We start from the raw sequence: 27,981 nt of genomic DNA, 5'->3' as shown, positions 1-27,981 counted from the left end.
TGTTTATTAAACTTCCAGGTCACGAAGGATCATATTTAGAAGCTACAAGACATTCTCTGAAGCCACCAACAAAAACTGCATACAAATGAGTTGCTTGTATCATCTCCTATATACCATTTTGACCATTCAGCTCATATTCAGACAAGAATGGAACATTTAATTATGTTGTATGCAACATTGTGAATGAAAACACCACAACTTCAGTCAACCACTCATTCTTTAATGAAATGAAAAGAACATAATTATACAAAACATGATGACAGATTTACTGCCAGTGTTTAACTTTATTAGGACATGCTATTTATTTTTTAAAAAAAGGTTAACAACATGTATATTATACACACATATGCAGATCAGGAATTAGAGAAGGAAAGCCCTCCAGGAAATTTAGAAGAAAGAGCAAGTGCAACATTCCTTAAAAGGAACATACTACAGTTGTCCACAATCAGTAATGACAATTGTTTTGCTGGGCCTCCCGGTCTTTGTGCCAAGTTCTCCCATCTGTTTCACAATGTCCATGCCATCTTTTACAAAGCCAAATGCAACATGTTTGAAATCCAAGTGCTCTGCTTTCTTCAGGGTGATGAAAAACTGGGAATTGTTGGTGTCCCTCCCTCGATTTGCCATGGATAACAAGCCTGGTCCTGTGTGCCTGACATCAAAGTTCTCATCCTCAAACTTGCCTCCATAAATGGATCGTCCTCCAGTGCCATCCTGATTGGTAATATCGCCGCCCTGATATGAAAATAATGCATGCAAATCACACACACACACACAATAAAACGATTAACATATTTCCCCCCCCACAGAAGGCTTAGCTTACAAGTTAAGATCATTTAATACTGCAGTGCTACTCACCTGACACATAAAGTCTGGGATGACTCTATGGAAAATAGAGTTGCGGAATCCAAAGCCTTTTTCGCCAGTACACAGGGCCCTGAAGTTTTCTGCTGTTTTCGGTACAATGTGAGAGAACAGCTCCATGGTAATCTTTCCAATAGGCTGGTCGTCAACAGCAACGGTGAAGTACACCAGCGGATTGCTCTCTTTTGAATGCTCTTGGGCTTTGGACAACTGGGAGGAGTCATCTACCTGGGACATGCGAGCCTGACAGTCTGTGAATGTTTTCCTGAAGGATTCAGCTAGCTCTGGAGTCTTAAACTTGGCAGCAAGTTGCTCAACTTTACCGTCTCCCTCTGTTAAAAAAGATCGGGGAAAGAAACTTTGGATTTAACTCAATCACACACAATTGAAATATTAATACAGGAGCATTGTGCATATCACAAACCTGCATAGTCTGTGGCTGTCCAAACCAAGGCATTGGCAGAGGTGTTCATAGGCTTCAGCTCAATAAATTCTGTGATTGTGTGGTTGGCACACACCTTCAGCACCTGCTCTCGTCTCATGATCACGCGGTAGTACTTTTTGACAGGGTGGAACAGAATTTTGATGTCACCCACCCCTCGTTCTTTCCACTGGTTCAAGTCGCGATCCCAGCGATACAACTTGGTGCGCTCCTTAAACAAGATCTCTTCATCTTCTTCACCAGACTTGACTTCAACCTGAGGGAGACCAATTATATTTATTGTATTTCCAGGCTGTTGACTGCAGAAACAAACAATAACCAATTTTGTGAAGTTGAAAAAGGCAAAAAAAAAAAAAAACAATTGTAGAAAAAGGTAAGGGAGAAAAGATACCTCTGGCAATGACACGATTGGCTCAAAGTGGATTTCTACATTGTTTGATGTCTCATCATCATCACTTCCCTCCCCTTCTCCATCATTTTTGGACTCTGGTTTTACAACTGTGCCAAACACCGAGGCCCCAGCATTTGCCCAGGAGAATTCCGAATCTGTTTTAAAGACAAAACACTCATGACAAAATGAACTCTTGCAAGGGGATAACCATGTCAGAAAGTACCCAAAGAGTCATAAAAGTTCCATCTTTCCAAACCTTTTGACCCAAAAGCAAAATCGTCAGAGCTCTTAGCCAAATCGGCAAATGAGAATCCTCCCATTGAGTCAAAACCAAATGCATTTGGAGGATCTGTATTGGAATAAAATAGAATCCATATATCAAGAATATGCAAACTGGGCTCCACTATGACATTCCTATATGAAGCATCAATAGGAAAGAACACCTTTTCAAATTACCTTGACTTCCACTGGAATAACATTCTGTGCTCTTTCTCGTAGAAAGGTCAATGGGACAGCTGCCACTGCTAGCACCATCAGCTGGTTCTTCAGATGAGGGTTCTGGCATAGATGAAGGTTCTGGCATGGATGAAGGTTCTGGCATGGATGAAGGTTCTGGCATGGATGAAGGTTCTGACACCGTCTTGACCTCACTTGTGCCTGACCCTGTAGCCTCAAAGGACTCTGCATCTTCAGTTTTCTGCTCATCCTGGGTAAAATGTGGCTTATTAGTAAAAATACAACACAAACAAAAAGTAGAAATCAGAGGGGAAAGCTGATTTAAGTCTACTGAATTTTTAAGCAGTCATATATAACTGTGCATTTTCAAATCTTAAATGGCCTAGCACACACCTGATTTCAGGCACAGTGGTTGAAAACTAAGCCCTGTGATTTGCCCAGCTACCTTGATTCTTTGTTGCCATACATAACCTTGATCAATAGATGGTGCTGCACCCATATATCTGGACTCATTATATGAACACTCAGGGCCCTATTTTGACCGAGCGCAAAGCGTACTCTTATCACGACGCAAAGTATATTCTTATCTTACACTCAAATTTTCGCCATGCCCATCTCTTTTATTGAACAATGTGCTCAGGGGTGTGGCAATTAACGACCTGAAGGCTCTGGCATGGTCCTGAGTCACATTTGCGCGTGTCCAAGACGTGCATCATTTTTGCCGTGGACGTGAAGCATACTCCAATTTCTGCTGTCCTGAATGCGCGTTAAATCGTTACGGTTAGCGCCTGCGCACTCACGGATTAACTGTGATACTCTGCCCCACCAACTGGGGGGCGATGCGTCGAACCTGAAAGTAGGACAACCACCAAAGAAGCCTGAAACGCCTGAAGAAAAGAAGAACTTGGGATGTGCTAGCACTGAACGAAGGAAGAGCTGATGAAGGAAAAGCACCACGAGTACGCGTTAAGCCTGTCTGCTGGGAAGTTTGATAAGCTGGCCCATCGCATCGCTCCATTTATCATCCACCAGAACACACACAGCAAAGTAAAGACATTTTTCTAAACACAGCAGTGTCATGGTAAGAAAGAGTTGTGCGTACAGATGTCCTCAATTAAATTTGTAGTGTCTTCACACCTGCCTCATACCAAAAAAGTATGAACCAAAACCTGTAAATATGACGGTCAATAAAAGTTTTGAAGTAACTATTTGTGTTCATAATGTATAATGTCTCACTGTGATAATGGGTGTATTTAGAGCGAGAGGTAGCCTCTTCAATTATTAATATGATAACGCATTATCTGGTGTTGACAGGCGAGTTTCGAGATTTGAGTTCAGCATTGTTCAGGAGTAGGCTAGGTGATAATGATTGCACCTGGGAGAGGTAGGCTACATTCCCTTTATTATTATAATCACTATTGATAACGCATTATATACGGAACAGGCGAGAATGCATCTCGATCAGCAAGTGTTACTGGGTTTCGCCTGAGCGTTGTAGATAGATACCAAAGATTCTAAAGCTCTGTTCTAGAATCTTTGGTAGATATCTTTATATGGCTCTGGGTTTCGCGATTTGATTTCAGCATACGCTCATTTTTAAAAGATGCATTTAATCCGAAGTCATGTCAGCTCTCTATGCAGGGAGTAGGGCTGTCACTTTTTATTCGAACATGACGTGAAATATCCGTAGTCGAACTATAAACTATTCGGTTTTTAGTGCTGTGTAGCGCATTTCTACAGTCTATGATTAGTTTTATTTTATTGTTTGCCATCTCATTCAGTGCTATATGATCCAGGGCTCATGACCAAATCAAGCCAATATAATAGCCAGTAGCCACAATGAGCCCATGCAGCCACCCTGTTTCGACAATCAAAGGTAACGCACAGAACGGCCAGCAGACAGATAATTACGTCCCCAGCTCATCTAAAATGTGGTGTCTTGAAATACTTTGGGTTCTACACCATAGATGGTAAAGTGACCGTTAAATATAATGTTAAAGAATGTATCTGTGGATTGTGGCTTTACATCGGTCGAAGTTGACTCCATGTTGTGGTGTCTCACGTAACTCAAAGCCAGGCAAGCTGAGGACAGGCGCTCTGTTCCATCGTCGTTATGGTAACCAAACAAGTCTTCTTCTGTCTAGGTTTGTTTCTAGGTTTAAGTGTTGTTCTTCTATGTGGTCCACCTACTGGAGGGAAGTATTTACAGCAGTTCCGTTTCACACATGCGCAGTCTACACGTCACTTTGACGACAGTCTTAAAATTCGATTCGACTCAAAAAGGCGCGCGATGCTGTAAAAATGGCCTTAATTCTTGTCAAGCGCTCACCAGTGCCGCGTGCGCGGGACACAGACACGGGACCGTACCATAGGCTTGAGGTGTGGTCTGGCGCGTTATCTAAAAATCGCTATTTTACACCATCTAAGAGTCATTACGCCACTGACCAAGAAAAACCTGGTCTAAAGCGAAAGGCGCATATAAAGCACAGCTGAAGACGCACTGTCACGAGATGTTAGCAGCAACTCCTCTGCAGAATAAATGTCCTTAGTTTTTTTATTCAGTCATTCGAACATTATTGGGGTAAGTGTTCTTTCAGGATTATGTTTTTGATGGTAACCCATTGTCAGTCAATAGTGAAAGTAATTAACTGTGTATAACTGTTGTCGTTGACTATGACACCACGGTGAAGTTAGTTTCACTTTGCCTAGGAGTTCAAATAATAGACGAGTGCAGATACATGTAGACTATACTCTACTAGGTTTTAGTAAAGCATGGAATACCTGTTCCATACGGTCTCGCATATATGCGACATGTGTAACAGAAACAGAATATTCCCGTTTACATGTTACTCAGCATATTGTTTGGGTTATGGCAGCTGGAATAAGGTGTTTACATGACTCGTGCGCAATCGGAATACTACCATTATTTTTCTGAATAAAACCGGAATATGGTGTGCATGGAAACGCAGGTCGTTGATCAATTGTGTGGGGTTGTGCATACTGCACTTGTTAGACCCACCAGAGCTTCTTGCACTTTCCGGACCTCGGTTTCATAGTCTTCAGCCTTATCCTTCTCAGTGTCCGAGTCACTGCCCACTCCACAGAAAAAGGTTGAGGGAAGCTGTAGGCTCTTGGCTTTCCTCTCTTCCTCTGGGGTTGGTTTTTTCTCCCAGATTATCGTGCACTCAGGATCTTTGACATCATGGGATGTACCATCTGACAAAATAGCACACCATTAGTCAAGGACTATCACTGACTCAAACAAACAGCCTGCATGAACTACAGAAGACGTAATGGTAACAGAGTTTAATTCAACAGTTTAACAGTTCAACATTTTCATTTTAATTCAGAGCATTCAATCTACCACTGCTTGCTGCTCCAGATCTTTCTTCCAGTTGATCAGGATACAACTTTCCTTTGAGGTTTCTCACAGCAGTCTCAAAATCTTCATCTGCACAATGGATGGAGTGAAAGTAGTATAAATTTTGCCTACCGAAGTGAATAGTGCAATCAAAACACATTTGATGTATGAAAATCTGACGTACCACACTCATCGTCGTCACTGATGTACCCTGGCTCATTCTTATAACAGAAGAATGTGAGGGGAAGCATCAACTGTCGGGCAAGCTCTGCCTGCCCCCTTGTGGGCTCACGCACATACACAATTTCAATTTCCTCAGAGTCTGCCCGGTCATCCGCCGCACCGGTACTAGCACTTGAGATGGCTTCATCTTTCTTTGTTTGTGCGCCAGCTTCAGTAAATAAAAATGAATTAAGAACAAAGGATTATAATGCAGTTCAAGCTAAAAGCCAACAGTCTGTTGTAACAAATGTGAGCGAACAAAATTAGGTAAGTACAACCAAGATAAGTGAAAATTACATAATCAAATGCATAAATAATCAAATTAAATGTGTGAGGGAATGCAGTATTGTTTTAAAAAGAATTTCAGAACAGGCCACACAGTGAGGATGAAAGAAACAAGGATACTTCTGTCTAAAACTGGAATGCTGCAATATTATAGAGAATGTAATGGGAGTCTCTTTGCAATGGCTAAAGTTAAAAGGTTTGTGTAGACCAAATTTGAAGTATAAACTTCAACATTTCATGGTGGTATTGTCCTTTTTTATTTGTGCACTTTTTTGCATGTGACTACATGTCCACAAATAAATAGTTCTGACAGGACTTTTAAACAATAGTTAACTAGTTAGTATTACAGGAGTAATAAAGGATCAAATATTGTGTGAATTACACAGAGAATAATAATTGATAAGACGGACGCTGCAGGGGCACCAATCGGTCATATATAATTATCTAAATGGAAACTTTTCACGTAATAAAGAGGTTACAGAGATCTTCTGGTATGACTTATGGGGAGTTGGGACATTTATTCTGTATTTCAGAAACATACATTTCACATGGTTTCAAAACAATATTCTTGGTAGCGCAATTCTTTATTCCTCACTCTCAAAAATGTAGTATTCTGAAATTCTGAAAAATGGATGCCAAAGACTGCTTGCTCTAAGCTTTGATCCAGGGGTCAAATCACAAAAGGTTAGCTCCACACAAATATTGAGGCATGCAAATGCTTTGAAACAAATGACATGCATTTAACTTCAAAGAGCAGTAAGGTTTTCCCTTGTACAAACAACAATTACATTTTGTAACCTACAACTGCTGAGAAGAAAAATATTCCAAACTGACTATCAATGAGCTTTGCTCTTTAAAAAAACAAACATTTTACTTGAGGACATTTGCACTAAGCCTGGGACAATTCCATATGTTGTGGTTTAGAGTCATGCAAGAAGTTGTTTCACAAATGTGGTTCCATACCCAGTTCACATGTGCAGTACGTCACAAATGTGGTTCCATACCCAGTTCACATGTGCAGTATGTCACAAATGTGGTTCCATAGTCAGTTCACATGTGCAGTATGTCAGAAATATGGTTCCATACCCAGTTCACATGTGTTCTGTCACACTGCTGTTGCTAGCCATCCTGTACTAAATATGTGCCTGACCTTATGGTTCTGTGCACAGCAGATTCCACTGCAATGGAAACTGTGGGTGTCCCATTTCAACAGCGCGAAAATTGCTTGGCATGAACAACATCTAGACCCTACTTCCAGGGCATAGTTATTCAGAAAAATACTATCTGGTGCCTGACACAACAACAATTATTAAAGCCATAATAACAACTAAATAAAACCTTATGGTGCATGCCTAGTAGTCTGCCAGGTTTGAAACAATGGACATGCAACAGGTTAGATTCAATGCAAAAATGCATGTTTCCACACCATACAACCAGGTTAACTGGCAGCAGTGGCCAGAGGGTGACTGCTCGTTGGGTGATGAGTCACAGCACACACAACAGTGCAGTGACAGAATACCTTGGGGTTCAAACTGGGTGGATGATGTGCTGGTCCAAAAAAAAGCCATAGGGTTATCTTTGAAAAGCCTAAAATCCAATCCTAGAAAATAATGGTGGTTGGGTGAAAAAAACTAGGCCTAGAGTGACTATTAGATTAAATTAATCGAAGCGTTAGTTGTTTTGGGACATGATTGTTGACCATATTACATGTTTGTGTGAGCATTCAGTATCATGCTCTATATTTAATTTTTTCGCTTATCACCATGTAGTTTCCCCCAAGAGAAGCACTATGTGTATACAGGATTTTGGAATTTCAAATCCCATTCAAGTGCAATGTTCTGAACTGCTTAAAAGAATGGAAAAAGCAAACCCTCTGCAATGTATGTGTGAAAAATGTAGACAATCTCAAAGGCCTATGTTAATACTGACAGGTTTCAAAACAGCTCAAAGGTAAAATACGATGGTAGTGTTTTTGCAAGACATTTGAAAACATTCACTAGTCATGTTAATCCAGAGGTGCTTACCTCCTTCAGGGACCTTGAATGCAGGTATGGCTGGCTGACTGGAGGCTGATGTGCTTGGAGCTTTTTCTTTGGGTTCCGTGGGTATGCCAGATGATACATCTTTTGCAGGGGGGCTCCCAAATATTTTCTGGACTGAATCTGTACCAAAGACAAATTTAGGTGGAGAAACCACAGTTTTGGAGACAGCCATAGGACTGGGTGAAGTGGCAGTTTTGTTTTCTGGTGTATAGAATGTCTCAGAAGACAAGTCAGTGCGTTCACGTGTGGTCTCTTCAAGAACAGCTATAGCAGCTTTACCACATATAGTCTCTTGTGATGGACCTTCCCTTGAGGACACTGGTGTGACAAGGATCTCTTTATCCTGAGCAACCTTTGCTTCATCAAATATTTCTTTGAAAGCTTTGGCAGTGTCTTGTAGCTTGAACCGGACTGCCAACTGCTCCACTTTGCCTTCTCCTTCAGTAAAATCGAAAGCACTCCAGATCCAAGCCTTTTCATCAGCACCCTTCATTGGCTCAAGGTTCATTATGCTGGTTATCCAATGGTTTGCACACAGTTTAAGAACTTGATCCCGTCTCATGATAAGCCTCACTCGTTTGGTGTCATAACTCTGTAGAATTTTAAGGTCTCCAATACCACGCTCCTTCCACTGGCTCAGGTCTTTGTCATACCGGTACAACTTGGCCCTGTGGCTGAAAACCACTTGCTCATTTTCTTCCCCAGTTGATATCTCCACAAGGTCAGGTAATGGCACAACAGGCTCAAAGTACTGACCATCCCGCTCTTCCTCTTGAGTTGTGTCTTGCTCATCATCTGTCCCAACAGACACTCTGCTCTGATTTACTTTGGCTGGTGACTTTGCAGGACTAAGAACAGGTTGGAAGCTGAAATTAAACCCATCAGTGGATTCCCCAAAGCGGAACAAATTCTTACGAATAGGACTGCTAGCTAATGGGGAGGCATAAACAGATGTGTCTGCACTGTCATCAAGAGCTTCCTCTCGTAAATCATAATTGTCCCATTCCAAAGTGGGACCAGTAGTCTCAGCATGAGGTTTGATGAACAGCCCAGACGCATTACTAGTTGATGTAATGTCTTTACACTCATCATCTTTGATCTTTTTGTCATCAGTCAAGAAAGATTTAAGGTCTTTAAGACCAGATTTCATTTCTTCTGCTTTCTGAATCAGATGTGCTGTTCTACCGGTATCAACCAGTTTATGGGGTGTCTGAAGAGGAATGTTCAACAGAAGCTTTTGACACTCATCAAACTTTAATTTGAAATCTTCTGCCAGCTCTGGTGTTTTGAATTTGGCAGCAAGTTGCTCCAACTTCGCATCTCCATCAGCAAAGTCATTCGCAAGCCACATCCAAGCACGGTCTGATCCAGCGAGAGGCTTTAGATTCATTGTTGTAGTGATCCAGTGATTTGCACAAACCTTCAAGACTTGCTCTCTCCTCATAAGGACCCTCAACCTTCCATTCACAGAGTTCTTCAGAAGCTTAAGGTTGCCAACTCCTCTCTCTTTCCATTGACTTATTTCAGGGTCAAATCTGAACAGTTTCACACGATGACAGTAAAGAACCTCCTCATCCTCTTCACCGGTGACAAGTTCTACTCTTTCAGGCATCTGCACCACTGGCTCAAACTGAATGTCATCATTCTCATCAGTCTTATACATATCCTCTTCATCTTGATCTGCAGAGGCGTCTTCTTTCTGGTTTGACTGAGGGACAGAGAAAAGTTGTTCACCTGCTCCCGCAAACCCTTTGAAACTGGGATCTTCTTGGCCAAACTGGAAGCCTTCTTTAGATTTTGCCAGGTCTGCAAAGCTGAATGAGTTGGGCTTGGGGTGGAAGAGGGGATTTTCATCTTGTTCAGATTTCTCATCAGAAGATGTCAATGTGGATCTCTCTTCTTTTTCTCTATGCTGTTCTGCAATGTTTTTCAGAAACATCGATGCAGAACCAACAGAAGCAGTTTCACTCTCAGTGGCTTTTGTTTCCTTAGCAGGCTCCTGGCTGCCAAACTTAAAGCCACCAGTTGGGATTGAAAAGGAGAAACCTGTGCTGCTGGGGGCGCTTGGCTCTTTACTCGGACCAAATTGGAAGGGACCACTGCTTGTAAATCCTGTACCAGTGGGTTGGCTGATTTTGGTTGGAGCTCTAGGGTTAAAGCTGAGGGAGGAGCTTGAAAATCCCGAAGTAGTTGAGCTTTTTGCGCTGGGATTGGGTGTCTGGCAAGAGACACACTGGCTGGCGTAGCCCTCATTTCTTACCAAACAGGCATCACAATCCCACTGTCCATCTTTCTTTCCAAACATAGCTGCTAATCCACCTTGAGATGGCTTAACAGGACCAGGGGCTTGGCAGGAGATGCAATTTGAAGACGTTGGCTCATTTCTGACAAGACACTGGTCACAGTCCCACTGTCCATCCTGCTTGGCAAATTGGGAGCCAAAACCTGAAACACTGGAGGAGGCTTCTGGTGCTCCTTCATCACCTTTGCTTGATGGGTTCTGAGTTTGACATGAAGCACAGCTACTTGAAGAGGCTGGATTTCTTACACAACAAGTAGGACAGTCCCATTCCCCTTCCTTCTTAGCAAATTGAGCACCAAATCCAGTTCCAAATGCAAATGAGGAGGCTTTCGGTGCTCCTTCATCACCTTTGCTTGATGGGTTCTGAGTTTGACATGAAGCACAGCTACTTGAAGAGGCCGGATTTCTTACACAACAAGTAGGACAGTCCCATTCTCCTTCCTTCTTAGCAAACTGAGCACCAAATCCAGTTCCAAATGCAAATGAGGAGGCTTTAGGGGTGCTCCTTCATCACCTTTGCTTGATGGGTTCGAGTTTGACATGAAGCACAGCTACTTGAAGAGGCCGGATTTCTTACACAACAAGTAGGACAGTCCCATTCTCCTTCCTTCTTAGCAAACTGAGCACCAAATCCAGTTCCAAATGCAAATGAGGAGGCTTTCGGTGCTCCTTCATCACCTTTGCTTGATGGGTTCGGAGTTTGACATGAAGCACAGCTACTTGAAGAGGCCGGATTTCTTACACAACAAGTAGGACAGTCCCATTCTCCTTCCTTCTTGGCAAACTGAGCACCAAATCCAGTTCCAAATTCAAATGAGGAGGCTTTCGGTGCTCCTTCATTACCTTTGCTTGATGGGTTCTGAGTTTGACATGAAGCACAGCTACTTGAAGAGGCCGGATTTCTTACACAACAAGTAGGACAGTCCCACTCTCCTTCCTTCTTGGCGAACTGAGCACCAAATCCAGTACCAAATGCAAATGAGGAGGCTTTTCGGTGCTCCTTTATCCTTTTCTTGATGGGTTCGAGTTTGACATGAAGCACAGCTACTTGAAGAGGCGGATTTCTTACACAACAAGTAGGACAGTCCCACTCTCCTTCCTTCTTGGCGAACTGAGCACCAAATCCAGTACCAAATGCAAATGAGGAGGCTTTCGGTGCTCCTTTATCACCTTTGCTTGATGGGTTCGGAGTTTGACATGAAGCACAGCTACTTGAAGAGGCCGGATTTCTTACACAACAAGTAGGACAGTCCCATTCGCCTTCCTTCTTGGCGAACTGAGCACCAAATCCAGTTCCAAATGAAAATGAAGACTTTGTTGAGGCATCTGCTGTAGTTTTGTTTGTTGTGTTAGCCCCAAAATCAGCCCCAAATGAAGTAGTTGACGTGGCCCCAGAAGGATCACTTATGGATGCTGATGTCGACGAGGAGCTGGTTCCAAACTTAAATGAAACTGGTATCTGTGACCCAAAGGAAGAAAATCCTTTAGATAAAGTGCTAGTGTCTTTTGCAGCCTCTCCGGTAATGCCAAAGGTAAACCCACCTGCTGATGTGATAACTGGAGGAAATCCTTTCGGTTCTTCAGATGGTTCTTCAGTTTTTGCACAGTTAGGGTTAGGAGTCTGACAAGCAGCACAATGCTTAGCTGAAGAGGCATTCCGAACACAGCACACATCACAGTCCCATTCACCATCTTTTTTAGCAAACTGGGCTTTGAGATCCAACCCTTTCGCTGGTGCCATTTCAGTTTCTTTGCTTCCGTCCAGCTCATCTTGTTTTTGTGGTGATTTTGGTAAGACTTTTTGTGCCTCCTCAAATTTTGCCTTGAAGAGGGCAGCCTCATCTGATGTTTTAAAACGAATTGCGAGTTGTTCAGTCTTTGGCATTTCATCTGCATAGTCCATAGCATACCAAACCCAGGACTTATCAGATCCAGCATTTGGTTTTAAAACCATGTCAGCAGTGATGTAATGGTTGGCGCAGATCTTAAGGACCTGCTCCCTCCTCATTAGCAAACGTACTTTGCCTGATGTCTTGTGCTTCAAAATTTTGATGCTCCCAATTCCTCTCTCTTTCCATTCCTTTGCCTCTGTGTCAAATCGGAATAGCTTAGCCCTGTTGCAGAACATCTCCTCTTCCTCCTCTTCGCCAGTTTTAACATCTACTTTATCAGGTAAAGGTACAATGGGCTCAAAATGTGGTCCATCTTCATCCTCTTCAACATGTGTGCTATCATTATCACTCTCTCCGGCTTTATCCTCTTGCTCCACAGTCACTGACTTGCCAAGCTCCGAGAAGCTAAATGTTTGTTCAGGTTTGTCAAATAAACCGGTCTTGTTTTGTGCAGCATCAGCAAAAGAAAACCCAGATACATTTTGACTGCCAAATGTAAACACCCCACTTTGACTCTGTGTCTGGTCTTGAGTTGTGGGTTTTGATTCTGATTGTCCATCATTCCTAGGCATGTCTGATGTCAAAAGTCCCAAGAGACTTTCGCTGTTTTTCACCTGACTGGATGAGAATGTGAAGTCACCATCATTAGATTTAAAATTAGAATTGAATTTGAAGGCAGCAGATGGCATTGTAGATGTTGACTGGGTGCCAAAGGCTGGCACTTTGGAGGGTTCAGCAGGCTGACCAAAGCTTATCTTTCCAAAGTCCAAAGTTTTTCCTTCACTGGTCTTTGGAGGCTGGGAAGCAGAGACAACAGATGGTTTGGTGAAGTATCCAGGCTCTGGCAGAGGTGGATTGGTTGTAGGAGGAGGAACACTGTGGCTGTAGTATTCTTCACTGTATGGGGAGAGTAAACTTGTTGCTGGTGACTCAAAGCGAAGTGGTGCCCCAAAGTCTTGAGGATAAACACATGCTGGTGTTGTCTGCAGCGGTGGAGTATGTGTGGGCTGCTGATAGGCATACATATGTTGCTGAGGTGGCAGACGGTTGATTCCATACACTGGTGCCTAGGGAAAAAACACAGACATATAATTATAATCATTAAAATGTACATTACCAGGGAAAAAAAAAATACTTTTCACCATCCATAAACCATGGACACATACCTTTGTTGGTGTAACGTTTGCAGCAGGACGTAGAAGAAACTGCGTGTTGTAAGCAGGAGACTGATTGTAGTACACATTGGGAGCTGTGGTGGCTACTGCAAATGAAAAATGCATTTAGTAGACATTTCTGTGTAGAATATGATTTCAAAAGATAAATATTGTTCACATTTGGTGGTACAATAATTTTACTTTGTACATATTAACAAGTTAGTTAACAAGTTTTACTAATCAAGACATTTTATATAGGTATGAGAGTCAACTGTTACTGTGTTACTGTATGCTTGTTAAGTAGGTGTGCACATGTATTTTGAAGACAAATGGGTGATGACTGCAGCATCATCAACCTATAGGTAAATTATGACAGGTAAACAGAGTTGGTATTCAGGTACACTACAAAGCCAGCAGCCTTTCCTCTCTAAGTTCTTGTAATACGGTAAAATGGTGTCTTAAGGATGATGTTTTTACAGTGTTTTAAATTTCAGTCACACAAACTCTGTCGGAAATTGATATGAAATTAGGGTGACCAGATGAGAATATAAGATAGGCCTACATGAAATTCAAAACTCTGCACCAAAATATTTTTTATTCAGAAATTCAACCGTGTCATTAGGTAGCCTAAACCAGAAAAATAGCCTACTCACAGTGCTTTAACAGTGCGTGTAAATCAGGCCTCCTAGCCTACTTTATGCCAAAACTTTTATTTATAAACTAAACTGTCATTAAGAAAACACAATGATTGTGGTGTTGTAGCTTTGTGTAACCCAGACATCAGCAACGTTAAGTCATTTTATGCACGCGACAAATCACTCCTTCTCGTGACTTTTTCCTTTTCTTTTCCTCACAGCTGCAACTTGCGCACTCGTTTGTACTTTTTAGCTGTGTGTTCATCACGTCCTGGGACACCAGCCTGAGCCTCCATGTCAACAATGAATGAAAACTAGTGTATTATCAATGCGGGTTATCAATTTGCGCCAGTATGCTACACATAAATTGTTTTTTCTTTTTTAAGATACAGGACTGCTGCAGGCAATGAGCAGCCAACCACCATGAATAGTTGTTAATGTTCTATCAGACAATAACTACTTGAGACTCTGCTCTAGTATAATTTTCGGGACAATTAGGGCAGGACTCGGGATTTGGGACAACTGCTTGGATTTTGGGAATGTCCCAAATTGTTTGGATATACTGTCTTGTTTGATTATCTGCAAGTTCCTTATTTCCTTTTTTCCATTATTCATACTACTATTGACCTTTGACATTCTGAATCGACCTAATATCAGAGATGCATCAATCAAGCATTGATCAAAATGAGCCAACTACAAACTGCATACAATCATGGGATAAAGGACACCGGTATGTCATGGTTACTCTATTCCTACCAACACAAAAATTATTCAAAATCTCAATTTCAACCTACAAAAATACAACAATATTTACCTGTAAGAGGGGCACCATGGAATGTTTGTGCAGCTGGAAAAGACTCTTGTAGGGTTTCAGCACTATATCCTTCACCATAAACCCTGTGATGTGGGGAGGCGGCTGTATCAGAGGAGTTGAGTCTCAAGTCATGAACTTCATTCTGTGATGGGGAGGAAAAACATCTAGTCATGAGCTGACAATGTAAAGACCTGGAGCCTCATTTATAAGTGTTGCATATAAACCATCCTTCATTTGATCTTAAATAATTTCTCAAATGATCGCACATATGACGGAGAAGGCGAACGTATGCAAAAATAAATGTGCTATGCTACTCTTCCAGATGTGCCATTTATAAATCACAAATTCTCGAAATTGTGCGCAATCAAATGGTTTTGGGTCTCCGCCCTTATAAACACTCCTTCATCAATATCATTAGCATATAAATGTCTATGAACGAAATCAATGGCCCCACTAAACTGTATCTAAAATAAAAGCTTAAAATATATTTTAAATATTTCTTATAGACCTAAGCCATTTGATTTTACATACGTAGCATCAAACCAGACTTTATCAATGGTTACAATAATGGTATAATCAGATGCGGTGTTTATTTCGCGCTAGATTTTGACAAATGTAAGCAACTCATTTCAAACAAATCACATTTCAGCAGCCGTTACAAGTATCATCCACCATCTTTTGTTTACTTTTCACAGCTGTTTCAAAGAGTTGCCATTAGGGCTGGGACAGTATGGATGTTTTCTTATCGCGGTCAGAAAGCAAGAAATAACAGCGGTTTCGCGGTATACCCCTGGTATATATAAAGGCACCCTTAACATTTTTTTGACCTTAACATAACGATTCCAAAATCATTTTGATGGCACATAACCTCATAACATGACAAATTGCATTTCTGCCATTGAGTGAGCGGCCCTCTATAGGCCATTACTGACCTAGCAACTTTCTAGTTACGCTGTGAGTCATGGAGATTTCCTCATTCCGAATAACGGGACACCTGGGCGGCCGTTATCCCTTACTTGTTTGCTAGGGCTTAACCCTTAAAGGAGTACCGTCACACCGGTGTGACGGGAATGTTGAGAAATGAACATTCTAAAGAATATCTGGGTTCATTGAATTCAACATAGAATTTTAGAACCTTCAATTGTTGCGGAACTTAGAACGTTCAAAAACCTACACCTTTAAGGCTTAAAGATCAACTTGCTGGTTAATTTCAAAACTGAATTTATACTTCATTTTGTATGAAAATGTTAGAAAAAAATTTTTTTTTTACAAATGTATATGTACAAATGAATATGTTACAAAACCTATGGACAATATTTCAGAAGAAAGTGTACCCATTTTAAGCAGGGTCCTAAATATGCCTCTCCCCACAAACGCGCCATATTACGTAGGAGAAGGTTATCTTAAATTGGCGCTTAAGCTCTGCTGCCATTGTGGGTGTAGATACTAGCCCATTCGTGCCTGATGCTGCGCGCCGAAACATTACATCTACCGCTGGTTACTGCGTTGCGCTACTGTGAACCTCCTGCTGGCTGCTGAATGGCGCAGTATTTGTATTCGTCCTCCATTTCACGTTGTCTTCAAGATGGCACTGCCTGGAAGGCACTAGGGTTAGGCATGGGTTACGGTTAGGATTAGGTGCCTTAAAGTCAGCGGTGGCAACGCTGCCTGGAAGACAACGTTGGGGGCATAAAACACCATTAAGCATGACAATCGATCGTCTCTTCACTGACAGTCTACTGTTTTGGACAATACATTATCCAACCCTTTAGGGGTGTAAAGATTAACCGATACGTATCGGTATCCGCTTTTAACGTGTAAGATACGGCTACATCGATACGTGAAGCCTCGTATCGGAATAAAACTGAAATGAACCGGTCGCTAAATCGACTTGTTACGAATCGGTTCACAACCTTTTCTGCTCGCTCACTCTCATTTACGTTGCAAGCAGCGCATTCATCCCACTTCCTGTTTTGAAGCTACACGTGGCATGGATTTGTGGGTAATGCAGTTCGTTTTTGGCTACATTCATTGCCCAAAATTGTCAAAGGACCTCATTACCCATACATCTACTGCAACTTAAGCACATGACCACTCGCACTCGGTCGTTTGTTTGACAATTTTACTCTTTTGTTTTTCAAAGTTACACTTACTATAGCATTCCTAAAAAGCAATGATAGTCTGTAGAGTAGCCTTACGTTTGATGAAGGGATTTCCTTAATGTTAAAGAATAATTTGGCCCTTGCTGCTAAAACCAACGCAAATTATTATTATTTTGTTCATATTCACTCAGACTTGTGGCATTATAGGTTTCTGCATATTAGGTTTACCGTTGGAACAAAATAAGCCCAGAGAGTTCATTGACATGTAGGCCTATTTTATTCTTGTAGGCTATATGACAAAAAAGGCCAAGAGTGTCTTAAGCACTGTTTTATTTTATGTCGGTATTGTCTTACCTCAACAATAGGCTACAGCTCCTTGAAAGCAATGAGATATAACTCTATAAAATCTATAAAGTCTCTAAAAATGTATTTTTATGTTGTATTTGGCTACTGTGTTTGACTGAAATGTAGACTATTCTTTTTTCATTTTCAATACAGTATATGATACAAACCTCAGTTTAGATAATCATATTCACACATTTCTTTTGCCTAATTGACAACCAAGATAATTGATAATATAAAATGAATGTGCACCTTGAGCAAATGATAAAAAAATCTTTCAGAATGCTTTTCATTCTTGAACTGCACCAAATCGAATCGCATCGAATTGTACTGAATCGTTTTTTATGAACATGTATCTTTTCTTGTATCGAATCGTGCCCATGTATCTAGATGCGAATCGTATCGTATTTTACATGAGAGATTCACACCCCTACAACCCTTACTTAACTTACTTTTAGTGCTTCAACTGTCTGACACAGCATTTGAAGAAGAGATTTCTGGTCCTCTGCCCAATGAGGTGGCGTCTTCGGAGAGAACTTAGTTAAACAAAAACAAAAAATAAACATAATTTTAAAATAATAAAATCTGTGTAATGTACTGATTTTAATATCTACCCACAGAATAGTTAATCCGAGAACATACCATGTGTCTCCTGGAAGGAGAAGATATATTCTTTGATGGTGATGGAGAGAATTTTATCTGTGAACTTGCAGCGGCTGGTTCTGAGAGTTGGTGTGGGCTAGAGTGGAGGGGACGGCTTTCGTCCTCATCCATGACATCACCATTTTCACCCAGCTGTTGATTTACTTCTTCTAGCAGGTCCATAACTTCCTCCATTGATACTGGAAGCTTCAGAAAAATATACACATTCACAAATACTGAAATAGTCTAGTATGTTTGTTCCAGTTTGTTTCTGGCCCAAACTATCAAAAGAGGGGAAAATATGCTTTCAGATGATACTGATTGAGTATGTAATTGGAAATGAAGGCTAAATATTGCCTAATATAATAAGTATTATTATTAATGTGTTAAAAACCCAGTGGTCACTGTTTAGTCCATATCCTGGTGGCTGAAGGAAAAGCCAAGCTAGTAGTATGCCATTTGACTTGAAACAAATGAGTGAATATGACCAATCATGGTGCGTTCACAAATTGCCACTCTGAGCACTCCAAGCACGCACACTCTGAAACTTTTTAACTGTCTCTTCAGAACATTATTCTATTTTCAGAGTGTCAGATTGAATTTACGAACGCAATAATAATTCTGAGAGTGCAACCAGATTATTTCCCGATCCCAACCCATCTCACTATCCCACGCTTCAATCAATAAATCAACAAAGGCAACAATAAAGCAATAAAGCCAACCTTCACAACAGTCCAAACCTTGTCAACTTCAGTTGCATTGGCATTGTAAATTTTCATCAGATGCTTCCGGAACTTCTTCAGGAATGTCATACAACGATCTTGTGTTTCCTCAACACCATTACCAGCCTCCTCTGAAAGTCTCTGAAATATCTGTATTGGCAAATGAAATACGAACCCATATGCCAAAATAAACACCATTAGAGTTCAGCAAAATAACAGGCTAGAGGTGAACAATAATCTTAAACAATGAATAATAAAAAATAAAAAAAACATACCCTTGCAAGTTGCCAATTAGAGGAGATGCTATTAATACCCTCAAGAGTGGCAATTGCCTCTTCGGTTTTGCCCTCAATATCTAGAAGTGTAGCAAAGGCAATCATGGCTTCTTCTTCATAGCCTTTAACCTCCAAAACCTACAATTGCAAGTTGATAAGACATTTATATTTCATTTTATGATGGAACATTTATGTTATGTTTATAATATAATGCAGTACAAAAAAGCAGTGTTTTTGTGGTTATTTATTACAGAAAAACATCCTTCATCAAGACAATTATTTTTATGAAAAGTAAAAAAGTTTCAAAAGCCTTAACAATGAACACAAGGACACTACAATGCATCCCAAAAAATATATGTTTTTCTTATCTGTACCAACAATGTCCCTTCAGTCCTTTCAACACTGACGTTTACAGCAGTAACAACAGGAGCATGTCAACAATTCAATTACCTGTATGTCTTTACTGGGAAAATGCAGGAACAGTGGATCAAGAGGTTCAGGGATGCCTCTTCGCTTTTTAACCTTTTCCAGGAGAGTGAGCACCACTTTCCAATAGTGCACACTACGGCTAGTGTAGTCTTTCTGGTCATAGTAAGAGTTTACACCAACACCCTGAAAAATGACATTACATCATAATAGCATGACTCATTAGACAGATCTCTAATAATCGTTAAGTAGTACACCACCACAACAGAGTAGTAAAGTAAATATGTAAATAGACTGAATCAAAGCCTGCATAAAATTACTTAAGTGGTCATTGTATGCAGGTTTTCTAAGACCAGGCAAACACCTTCACAGGAACAGTTCATGTTGTAAATGAGAGATGTCCTTTATTTATTTACAAATCAGACTAGATCGGATACAGTAAGATAGGTTAAACTAAAATATCAGAAGTACCCTGGATTATTTTTGACAATCTGCAATAACTACAAACATGTAGAGTAACAATAGCGAACAAGAGGACTTTGGACCACAGGGCTTTGGCCTGCATGTGTGGTAATTACTTTACCATCTGTACAATTTGAGGCTTTGAGTAACTGAAGACTTCTAAGTCTATATAGAAAAGTAACAAATGGCAGTGCGGATCAAGTTGTGTGACAGCACGCGTTAGTGTTCTACAGACGGGCAGCAGCAGGTGTACCGTTTCGCTGAGGTGTTGGGCCCAGTGTATGAGCAGTGCTGGCTGCAAACCATGTTTCTCCCCAGCTCGAAGAGTGCTTAATCCGTGTTGAACAACCATTCGCAGTTTTGCTGATGTTCCAGGTCTACAAGGATAAGCACAATAATAAGACTTTGAGGGTAGTGAATACAATGTGAAATAAACTCATGACGCCAATATGTGTGTTTGTTTGATTCTTCTCTGAACATTCTTTAATTCAATCTCATCTACTTGAAGACTAGGTGACTCACAGGGCCTTTTTATGGATGAGTGTGTACACGGCGTCCCACCACTGTCTTTGTCTGTCTGTGGACAAAAGCTTCATGACCTGCAAGGGCAAGCATCTGGGCTCATGTAGCTGTGAGCTGGCAGAGATCTTGGCAGTCTCTTGAAGTTGAGTGTGACTCGTAAACACCACTCCAGACAGAAAGACCTGCAACATCAGATTGAATACAACAAAATTATCATGCACTCATTTTCATTGCCTAGGTTATTTACCGTTACAACCACACAGAGTGGGATTGTTAAAAGTACTGTGGCCAATTTCCCGGACATGGATTAATTCCTTTTGTGGAATAACTGCTTTTTTCTCCAAAAGAGATTTCAAAGCTTGCGTTTATCCTATGACTAGGCTTAACCCGTGTGCAGGAAACTGTCCTGTGATCATATATTAAGACAATTCACCTCCAAGTCAAGCAGACAGATAGACTCTGGTGTGTTTGTATCCAGCTTGGAGGTTTCAAGGGTGAGGCGAGGAAAAAGCTGCTTCAGCCATTCTCGAAGAGCCGGTCTTTGAGCCATAAAATACCACTGCAATCCCAGCCAGGTAAGACGCTGCAAGTCTCCGCCGCATAGAATTGCACCTGTTTACATGAGTTCAAGGACAATGTTTCCCAGGGTACACTGCACACAATCAGTGCTCAAATACACAAATAATGTATGCTCTATAACCACAATAGAGAAAAAATGTGTTGTAACTCTATATAGTTCATTTTACATGCTTGTCAAATGCATGTCTAATGTGTGTATGAAACATTATTACACAGCTCTTGATAATGCTGCAGAATGCTCCATTCACTTGAATGGACCTTCCCAACCTTTGGAGGTCTGATATTTCTCGATAACAGACTGTTGCTAAGAATAACAGACCACTGTCAAGGAAAATGGGTTTTGTGCTTTTTATTCACGTCTTTCATATCACTACGCAAGTAGTCCGGTCACTTCTTACAATGGAACTTCATTCAAATGTAAAAGCAGGCGGTTAATCCTTCCTTAAATTTCCCCTGGGTATCAATAAAGTATCTATCTATCTATCTAATCAGCTATGTTCTAAAGAATGTTGGATTCAAGCTCAGCGTGTGTTGCAAACTATTTGTTTCTCAGCAAAAGCCACGATGAAACGGTAACAAAGAAATGTCATAAGAGTTTTTTCGTTTTGGCAAGTAGCTGTGTAATAAGCGGGATTGTATAGAACACCGGTCGTTATCGGAAAATAAGTCCCTTCAGGACGAAGCAAGTCCTGTTCGCCCTGTCGGGATTTATTTTCTGATATTGACCGGTGTTCTGTACTCTATCCCTTACTTAACATAAAAATCAGTATGTGAATAACTCACCATTATCAGCTTTGATGAGATCTGCAATCTCAGGAGCTTGGGCACTGATGGAACGGATGTCGTCATTGCCAATGAAGGACAGAGAAGCTGGGGCTTCGGCACCAAACAGCATGTCAAAAAGGGTCCCCTGGCCACTTCTGTTTCCAAATGCTTCAACAACATCCTTCACAAGCTGGTCAACATCCTGACTCAGATTCAGCAGCATGTGGCCAGCCTGGCTCTGTCGGTCACAAGCTAGAAGTTCCAGTGGGTGCTGAGGGGGGTGGTCACCTTTAGAACTTTTTATCTTTGGTCTAGGAACCTGAGGAAACACAGTGTGTAGAATTTACAATACTGTCAGTTAATGTATGTAAAAAACCCTTTTTTTTATATAACCAAGAACCCTGCAGGTCTCACCTGATATGCCAAGAGGTAACAAAGGGCAGCCAAGTCCACCACAGCTCTCCATTGTTGTTCACGGTCTAGGGCCATCTTTAGTAACAACGTTCCAGCATAAAGGTACAAGTGACCCTTTAGCTCAGTGAACATCTCTGCAAGCTCATCTGTAGTGTTGGTGGCAGTGTTCTTCAGAGACTGCATTGCATGATCAAAACTGAAAATAAGGGAAGACCAATTAGACATCATGCTACTTATGGAGAAATGTTTTCTACGATTTTATATATTTCTGCAGTAAAATTAAATCCACATACTTCTGCAAGGCTTCTGCGCACAGTGCAACTCCCTTCTCAGAAAGTGTACATCTCAACAGATTACAGTGGGCCAGGAGAAGCTCCTTTTGAAACTTGCGGCAAGACTTGTCATTTATGGACACACTTGGTTGGCTTAGGTAGTCCTGCAGAACAATTCCAAAAGAAAAATAAAAGGCTTCCATCTCAGCCTTACAGTGTATACAATTAAATGCAAAATGGTTCAACACACATCAGAGACGCAACCTCAAAAGAGGACAGAAATCTACACTAATGAACTGATACACACTTAAATTACATTAATTACAATAAATGAAGAGGAACTGCAACAAACCTGCAATGTACACACAACAGTGGTGTACCAGTCCAAGCTGTTACAAAGGACTCCTGCCTTCTCAACAGACAAGCAATGCTTGACGGCTTCCTCCAACCTTCCGTCGGAGCAGTGCAACTCAACAAGTTTTATATTCACATGAGCATCTCCTGGACGCAACTGTAGCTCCGACTGCAAGAGATCAAACAGCTGGTTCCAGCCCTGCTGTCCTTGTCTGCTCAGCAGCTTCTCCTGTTCACGGGCAGAATTAAGCATGACTTGTATAAAGAATCACTTGTTGCATCATAGCACTTTCATGTCAATGTGTGATTCAGCCTTCAAGACCTAAATCACAATATGAGCCATCAATATTATACTCTTATGAGAAATGACTGACCTTTAGCTTAAAAACAGCAGGGCTGCCAGGCATAAGCTTGGATGCCTTTTCAACCCAAAATTCTGCTCGGCTGTCTCGTTCATCTTTACTGCACAACAGCTCCGCCACTTTAAGTACAAGATCTCGCTGAGCTGGGTTAAGATCGACTGAGCGCTGTAAACAAAAGATCAGCATTGGATTCTTAAAACAGAATTGTTTCTTGGTGCCATCTACCCAAACATTGTTCCATATTGAAAATAGTTGTTGCACTACATGAAGCAAGACAAATGGTTGACAAAGAATGATGGGATGTAGCCTGCTGCTTGCAGCAGCATTCTTATAGAATGCAAACCTTATAGCAGCCCACTGCTTTGTTGACATCACCGTCACGTTCATAGAGCTGACCAAGGAATTTGTGCGCTTTGGGATCTCTCTCCTGGACTGATAAATAGGCTGATACATGTCTTTGGGGAAAAAAAAAAAAAAAAAAAAAAAATCAGGATATCAGATTTGAAACAACCAAAACGTGACAGCCAACATGTACAAACATTCAGAGACTATTTAAAAACAAGTTAGCTAGCCATGGGTTGTTCCGCATGTTACGTTATTCTCCTTACCTCTTTGCAAGCTCATATTCTTTTGCTTCGAAGTACAATTTTGCGAACAAGAAGCCTTTCAAGGGTTTCTGCAAACAGATGTAAGAATTTTAAAGAAAAAAAAAAGGAGATGCTCCCTTGTCATTGCAAACACTGACTGATAGAAGTTGATCCAATCTTAGTGACGTTAAGTAATCTTTTACAACATTACTTAACTAGGCTAAGTATTATTGTAGGACGTTATTACGTTGTTAGCTTGTGTCAAAGAGCTGTAAAGTTAAGTCACGGATAAAGAGGCAGTATTCTGTAGTTATGCATTTAACACAGGTAAGTTAGGGATCAACAAGTGAGTCGCACGTGCCACTGTCCACGACTGAATGTTGCTGATAAACTTGACAACTTTGCAATCACGGTAACAGCTAACCTTAGGTAGCTAACGGAAATGTTGCGGGTGCAGTTTTCGATCTCAAACGAAGTAGACAGTAACTTATAGACTAGCTGTTATATATTCGTAGTCATAATCAATTAAAATCTATAGACAAACAAGCAAAACAATGTGCATAACATCACTGACACAATCCTAACACGATGTTCAAAATAGAAACCGGTTTGCCGCGTTTTCCATAAGGAAGTGGAGGAGAATTTTGGCCAAAACCAGACCGAATGAATATCAGGAGACACTTACAGTGCTGCCTAGTGATTTAACGTTACCATATGCCTGCAGGTGAGTTTAAGTTACATACGTTTTCTTCCACCATCAAACAAGAACAAAATGAAAGGCCTGGGTGCAAATTACTAGCTAGTTAATATTAGCTAGCTAGCCACGTTATTGTAACTGTTAGCTAAGTTAGCTTCCTACCACGCAGACTCGAACCGGCTAACTTACCTCTTTCACTGAAGGAGAAGCGCTTTGTACTGAAGAAATGTAGCGATCCACATCGGCCTTACTACGCCGCATGGTTACCAGGGGAAATCAATATCAATTCCAAAAACGGGACAACGTGTGTTGTCGAACTTCATCCATTAAGTCCAGTCGCATGTAACCTTGCTGTGGGTAACGTTAGTGCGTCAACCCGTGACGCAAGTTCAAAAGATGGCAGCTGTGACGTTCTTGTCATTTTGATTGGCTGTGGTTCTTAAAGCTGCATGGTTCTTGCAGGAGGGCGTTATTTGGTATGAGTTGTTTTACATTCTTTATTTTATCATCAAGTTAGCATGCAATAAGACCACTGTCGTATTTAATTATCTAGATAATTATCCTTTCATCGCTGGTGTAACGACTTCGATGGTAGAGGGGGTTAAGCAGTAACGTAAAGGAGCTTTCACTGAGGCACTCCACAGGAGGCCACTCCTGCGAATCCTGTAGGCTAGATGAATAGTTTTATTTTTAAAACTGCTTTCACCTTAAGCCTTTACAAGTTAACCGATTTCTGAAATTTCTCGTTTTTAATCTGTTTTAATTTCATAGGAATGTGGAAATCCACACAGCATGGCCTAGGTCACATAGATCTCAATACAAATGTCAAGTTTTTGCCTGAAATTGCACTGTGCCTATTTACAAGGGCATTAAGTTCACTCTTTTGGGGCCTACCATCAAATGTTGGACCTCTATAGAAAGCTGAGAACCTGTAGTTTTCGTAGGAAACAGTCAACATAACTGTGTGAGTACAAGCATCTCTGAACTGACCACATTTCAGCCCTCTGGGTCACTTGATATCCCTTAGAAACACAACTGAGCCTTAGCACCAGGTATTGTGAGGCTGTGTGCAAAAGTAGATCAATATAGAATGAAAATATGAGTGCTTTAGACCATTATTTGCCAAGGTATGCTCATGCATTTTGTAAAATGCCTATGAAAACTCCCCATAGGACTTGTTGTTATCCAAAATGCATACTGACTCTCAAATGCTTACTGCACGTGAACCCCTTTGTGTAGAAGCATAATCCTGGTCTCAAATGAAAGGTAACACTTTGAGGTTTCTTGTGGACTATTTAGATTGTATGTCAGGTGTTCTGATATAGACTGACTACACAAAATATGGAATAATTACAAAAAAGTCTCTATTTTTGCATTTACTTTGTTGGTTCAATGAGTGTGTATAAGATAAACTATACATCTGTACAACTAATATTGGATAATACAACATAAAGATTCAATTTCTATGGATTCTTGTGAATATTTCAGTACCCAATATGTTGCATCTACTTATGGTGCTGCAGCTACACTGCAGCCAGAAGTCCTATGAAGGTACATTGGGTGCAAAAGTGGCGAGCACATTAAAGGAGAATTCCGGTGTGATATTGACCTAAAGTGTGTTGAAACATGATACCAAGTGTGAATGTATGTCTCATAGCCCATCTCGGCTTGTCCCCTGCACTTCAAAATCTGGCGCTAGTTAGCCGATGCTACCAACAGCTTTTTCAATGGTGGTGCTTCGGCATCGGGCTAGCCATGCAAATAAATCACTGTTTTACACCATTTACAAGGCTCAATGTATCTCCACACTTCATTGGTAGACTTCCGAGGGCCCTGACATTTAAAACGAGACATTGAGAACTTTGAAAAAGCACTGGTAGTTTACTTACAAAACGATTTATGCAGACAGTATCTTCACGAAGTTTAGCGTTTGCAGCCATCTTGGATTTATTCACAATAAGTCGAGCGACGAGTAAGAATGAACAGGTATGATAAGGGATCAGATTCCAAAAATAATTCCGTGGAAATGCATGGATTCCAGTTGCTGCTACTGGAAGAAACGGGTAACGTTGTGCGGAAGCCAGTATGCTATTCAACTATTCTCACCTGGACACTACGTTGCCCGCAATGCATTGCGCACACATGTCAAAAACCATTTCTGTCTGGTGATGCATGATTTAAGCGGCACCAGCGAGAATACAGGAAGGAGGAACTTTCTCTCGTTGCGTTTCAAAAGAGAAAATAGATGTCACTCAGTTAACAAATTCCAACGTTCATTTACAGTGATGTCTGCCGTTCATGACACATAATGTGAACTAATTCACGTTCAAGTTCTTAATTAAAAAATGTGTTGCGTTCAGTTCAACGTTCACGAAAAAATGAGCGTGTTCAATGAACGCGTTCACGCACAACACTGTTGTAAACCCAAATGTGAACTAATGCATCCGAAGTTGTGCATCTGTGAAATAATTTCTCATTAATAAAATTCTACAGATCGCTTTGATTTTCTTGCACGACTACAAGTCAATTGATACAAGTGCTCGAATCTGCTTCTACGAGTGACGATACTTTTGCTCCTGGCTAGGTGATATATAGGTCTCAATAATATTTGTATGCGCAGAGGGGGATCCACAAATATTTCTTGATTTGCATGTGTGTTTTGATATCTACAAATAAAAAAATCATATTTGTAACTCGTATATTGATTTTTACAATTTACAATTTGTAAATAAAATGCCATTTGAAAAAATGAAAATTTCATTTGTGAAATGTGAGTCTGCATTTGTGGATCACCAGCACATGCATTCTTCGCTTTCCAAAGTTGCGTGTTTTTGAGACGTTCTTCACATAAAAGTCACACAAATCCACTTGTAAATAGGCCTACTTTAATTCACCGGCACACATAAATCGCAATCGAGGATGGCGACATCCACAAATATTTCTTGATTTGCATAGACCTCTCCAGAATAAGTCCCGCCTCCTAACTTCCGTATCCATCCAACCTTCGGTCGTCAAATGTCTATGGGAAATAACATGGCGTTTTGAAAGATCGTAGATCGTAGCTGGTGGGCAGATTGGCCTACACACTTCTGCCATCTAGTTTCCACTGGATTTTTTGATTGTCTGTGCCGTTTAAGTAGTATACCGTATTTTCCGGACTATAAGTCGCACTTTTTTTCATAGTTTGGCTGGTCCTGCGACTTATAGTCAGGTGTGACTTATATATGAAAAAAATTATATAATTGAACATGTTTTTAAATGTTAATTTATATTAACTGACATGAACCCTTCATGAAACATTACCGTCTACAGCCTCGAGAGAGCGCTCTCACATGCACAAGTCCTGTGCACTTTCAGTCAGAGATTAGTGCTTGCTATGCCTGAAACACATGTGCATACTTAAATGCTCAAATTATGGCCGGGATTCTATTTATAGCCGGCCCTCAGATTCGGACAAATAAAAGCCAGTATAATTTTGCTTCAATTTAACTCATAAAAGAGCTCTTCTTAATAATTTATATTGTTGGTTGGTTTAATATTGTTGCCAATAAAAAGTCATCATCCTACACCATAAGTCTCCAACACGTTGCTCTCAAGC

General features: G+C 40.8%; 1 protein-coding gene across 1 annotated transcript; it reads right to left on the bottom strand.

Annotated features, from left to right (window-relative positions):
• Positions 1 to 199: 199 nt before the first annotated feature.
• Positions 200 to 24,759, bottom strand: ranbp2 (RAN binding protein 2). Its single transcript, XM_048238411.1, has 30 exons — positions 24,573 to 24,759; positions 23,708 to 23,775; positions 23,443 to 23,554; positions 23,112 to 23,264; positions 22,736 to 22,966; positions 22,405 to 22,547; positions 22,112 to 22,307; positions 21,716 to 22,016; positions 20,787 to 20,965; positions 20,354 to 20,535; positions 20,085 to 20,208; positions 19,394 to 19,555; positions 18,944 to 19,081; positions 18,687 to 18,818; positions 17,947 to 18,153; positions 17,757 to 17,840; positions 14,861 to 15,002; positions 13,424 to 13,518; positions 11,536 to 13,324; positions 8,046 to 10,547; positions 7,541 to 7,621; positions 5,699 to 5,905; positions 5,518 to 5,604; positions 5,173 to 5,369; positions 2,154 to 2,403; positions 1,954 to 2,046; positions 1,698 to 1,852; positions 1,289 to 1,562; positions 859 to 1,196; positions 200 to 735 (listed from the first exon to the last, which is right to left on the bottom strand). Exons 1-30 carry the CDS (start codon positions 24,642 to 24,644, stop codon positions 430 to 432), a joined length of 9,000 nt encoding a protein of 2,999 aa, XP_048094368.1. The 5' UTR covers positions 24,645 to 24,759; the 3' UTR covers positions 200 to 429.
• Between the last annotated feature and the right edge of the window lie 3,222 nt (positions 24,760 to 27,981).

The sequence above is a fragment of the Alosa alosa genome, chromosome 3, assembly GCF_017589495.1.
Source record: "Alosa alosa isolate M-15738 ecotype Scorff River chromosome 3, AALO_Geno_1.1, whole genome shotgun sequence".
Classification (NCBI taxonomy): domain Eukaryota; kingdom Metazoa; phylum Chordata; class Actinopteri; order Clupeiformes; family Clupeidae; genus Alosa; species Alosa alosa.
This window is presented reverse-complemented; position numbering and strand designations above follow the sequence as displayed.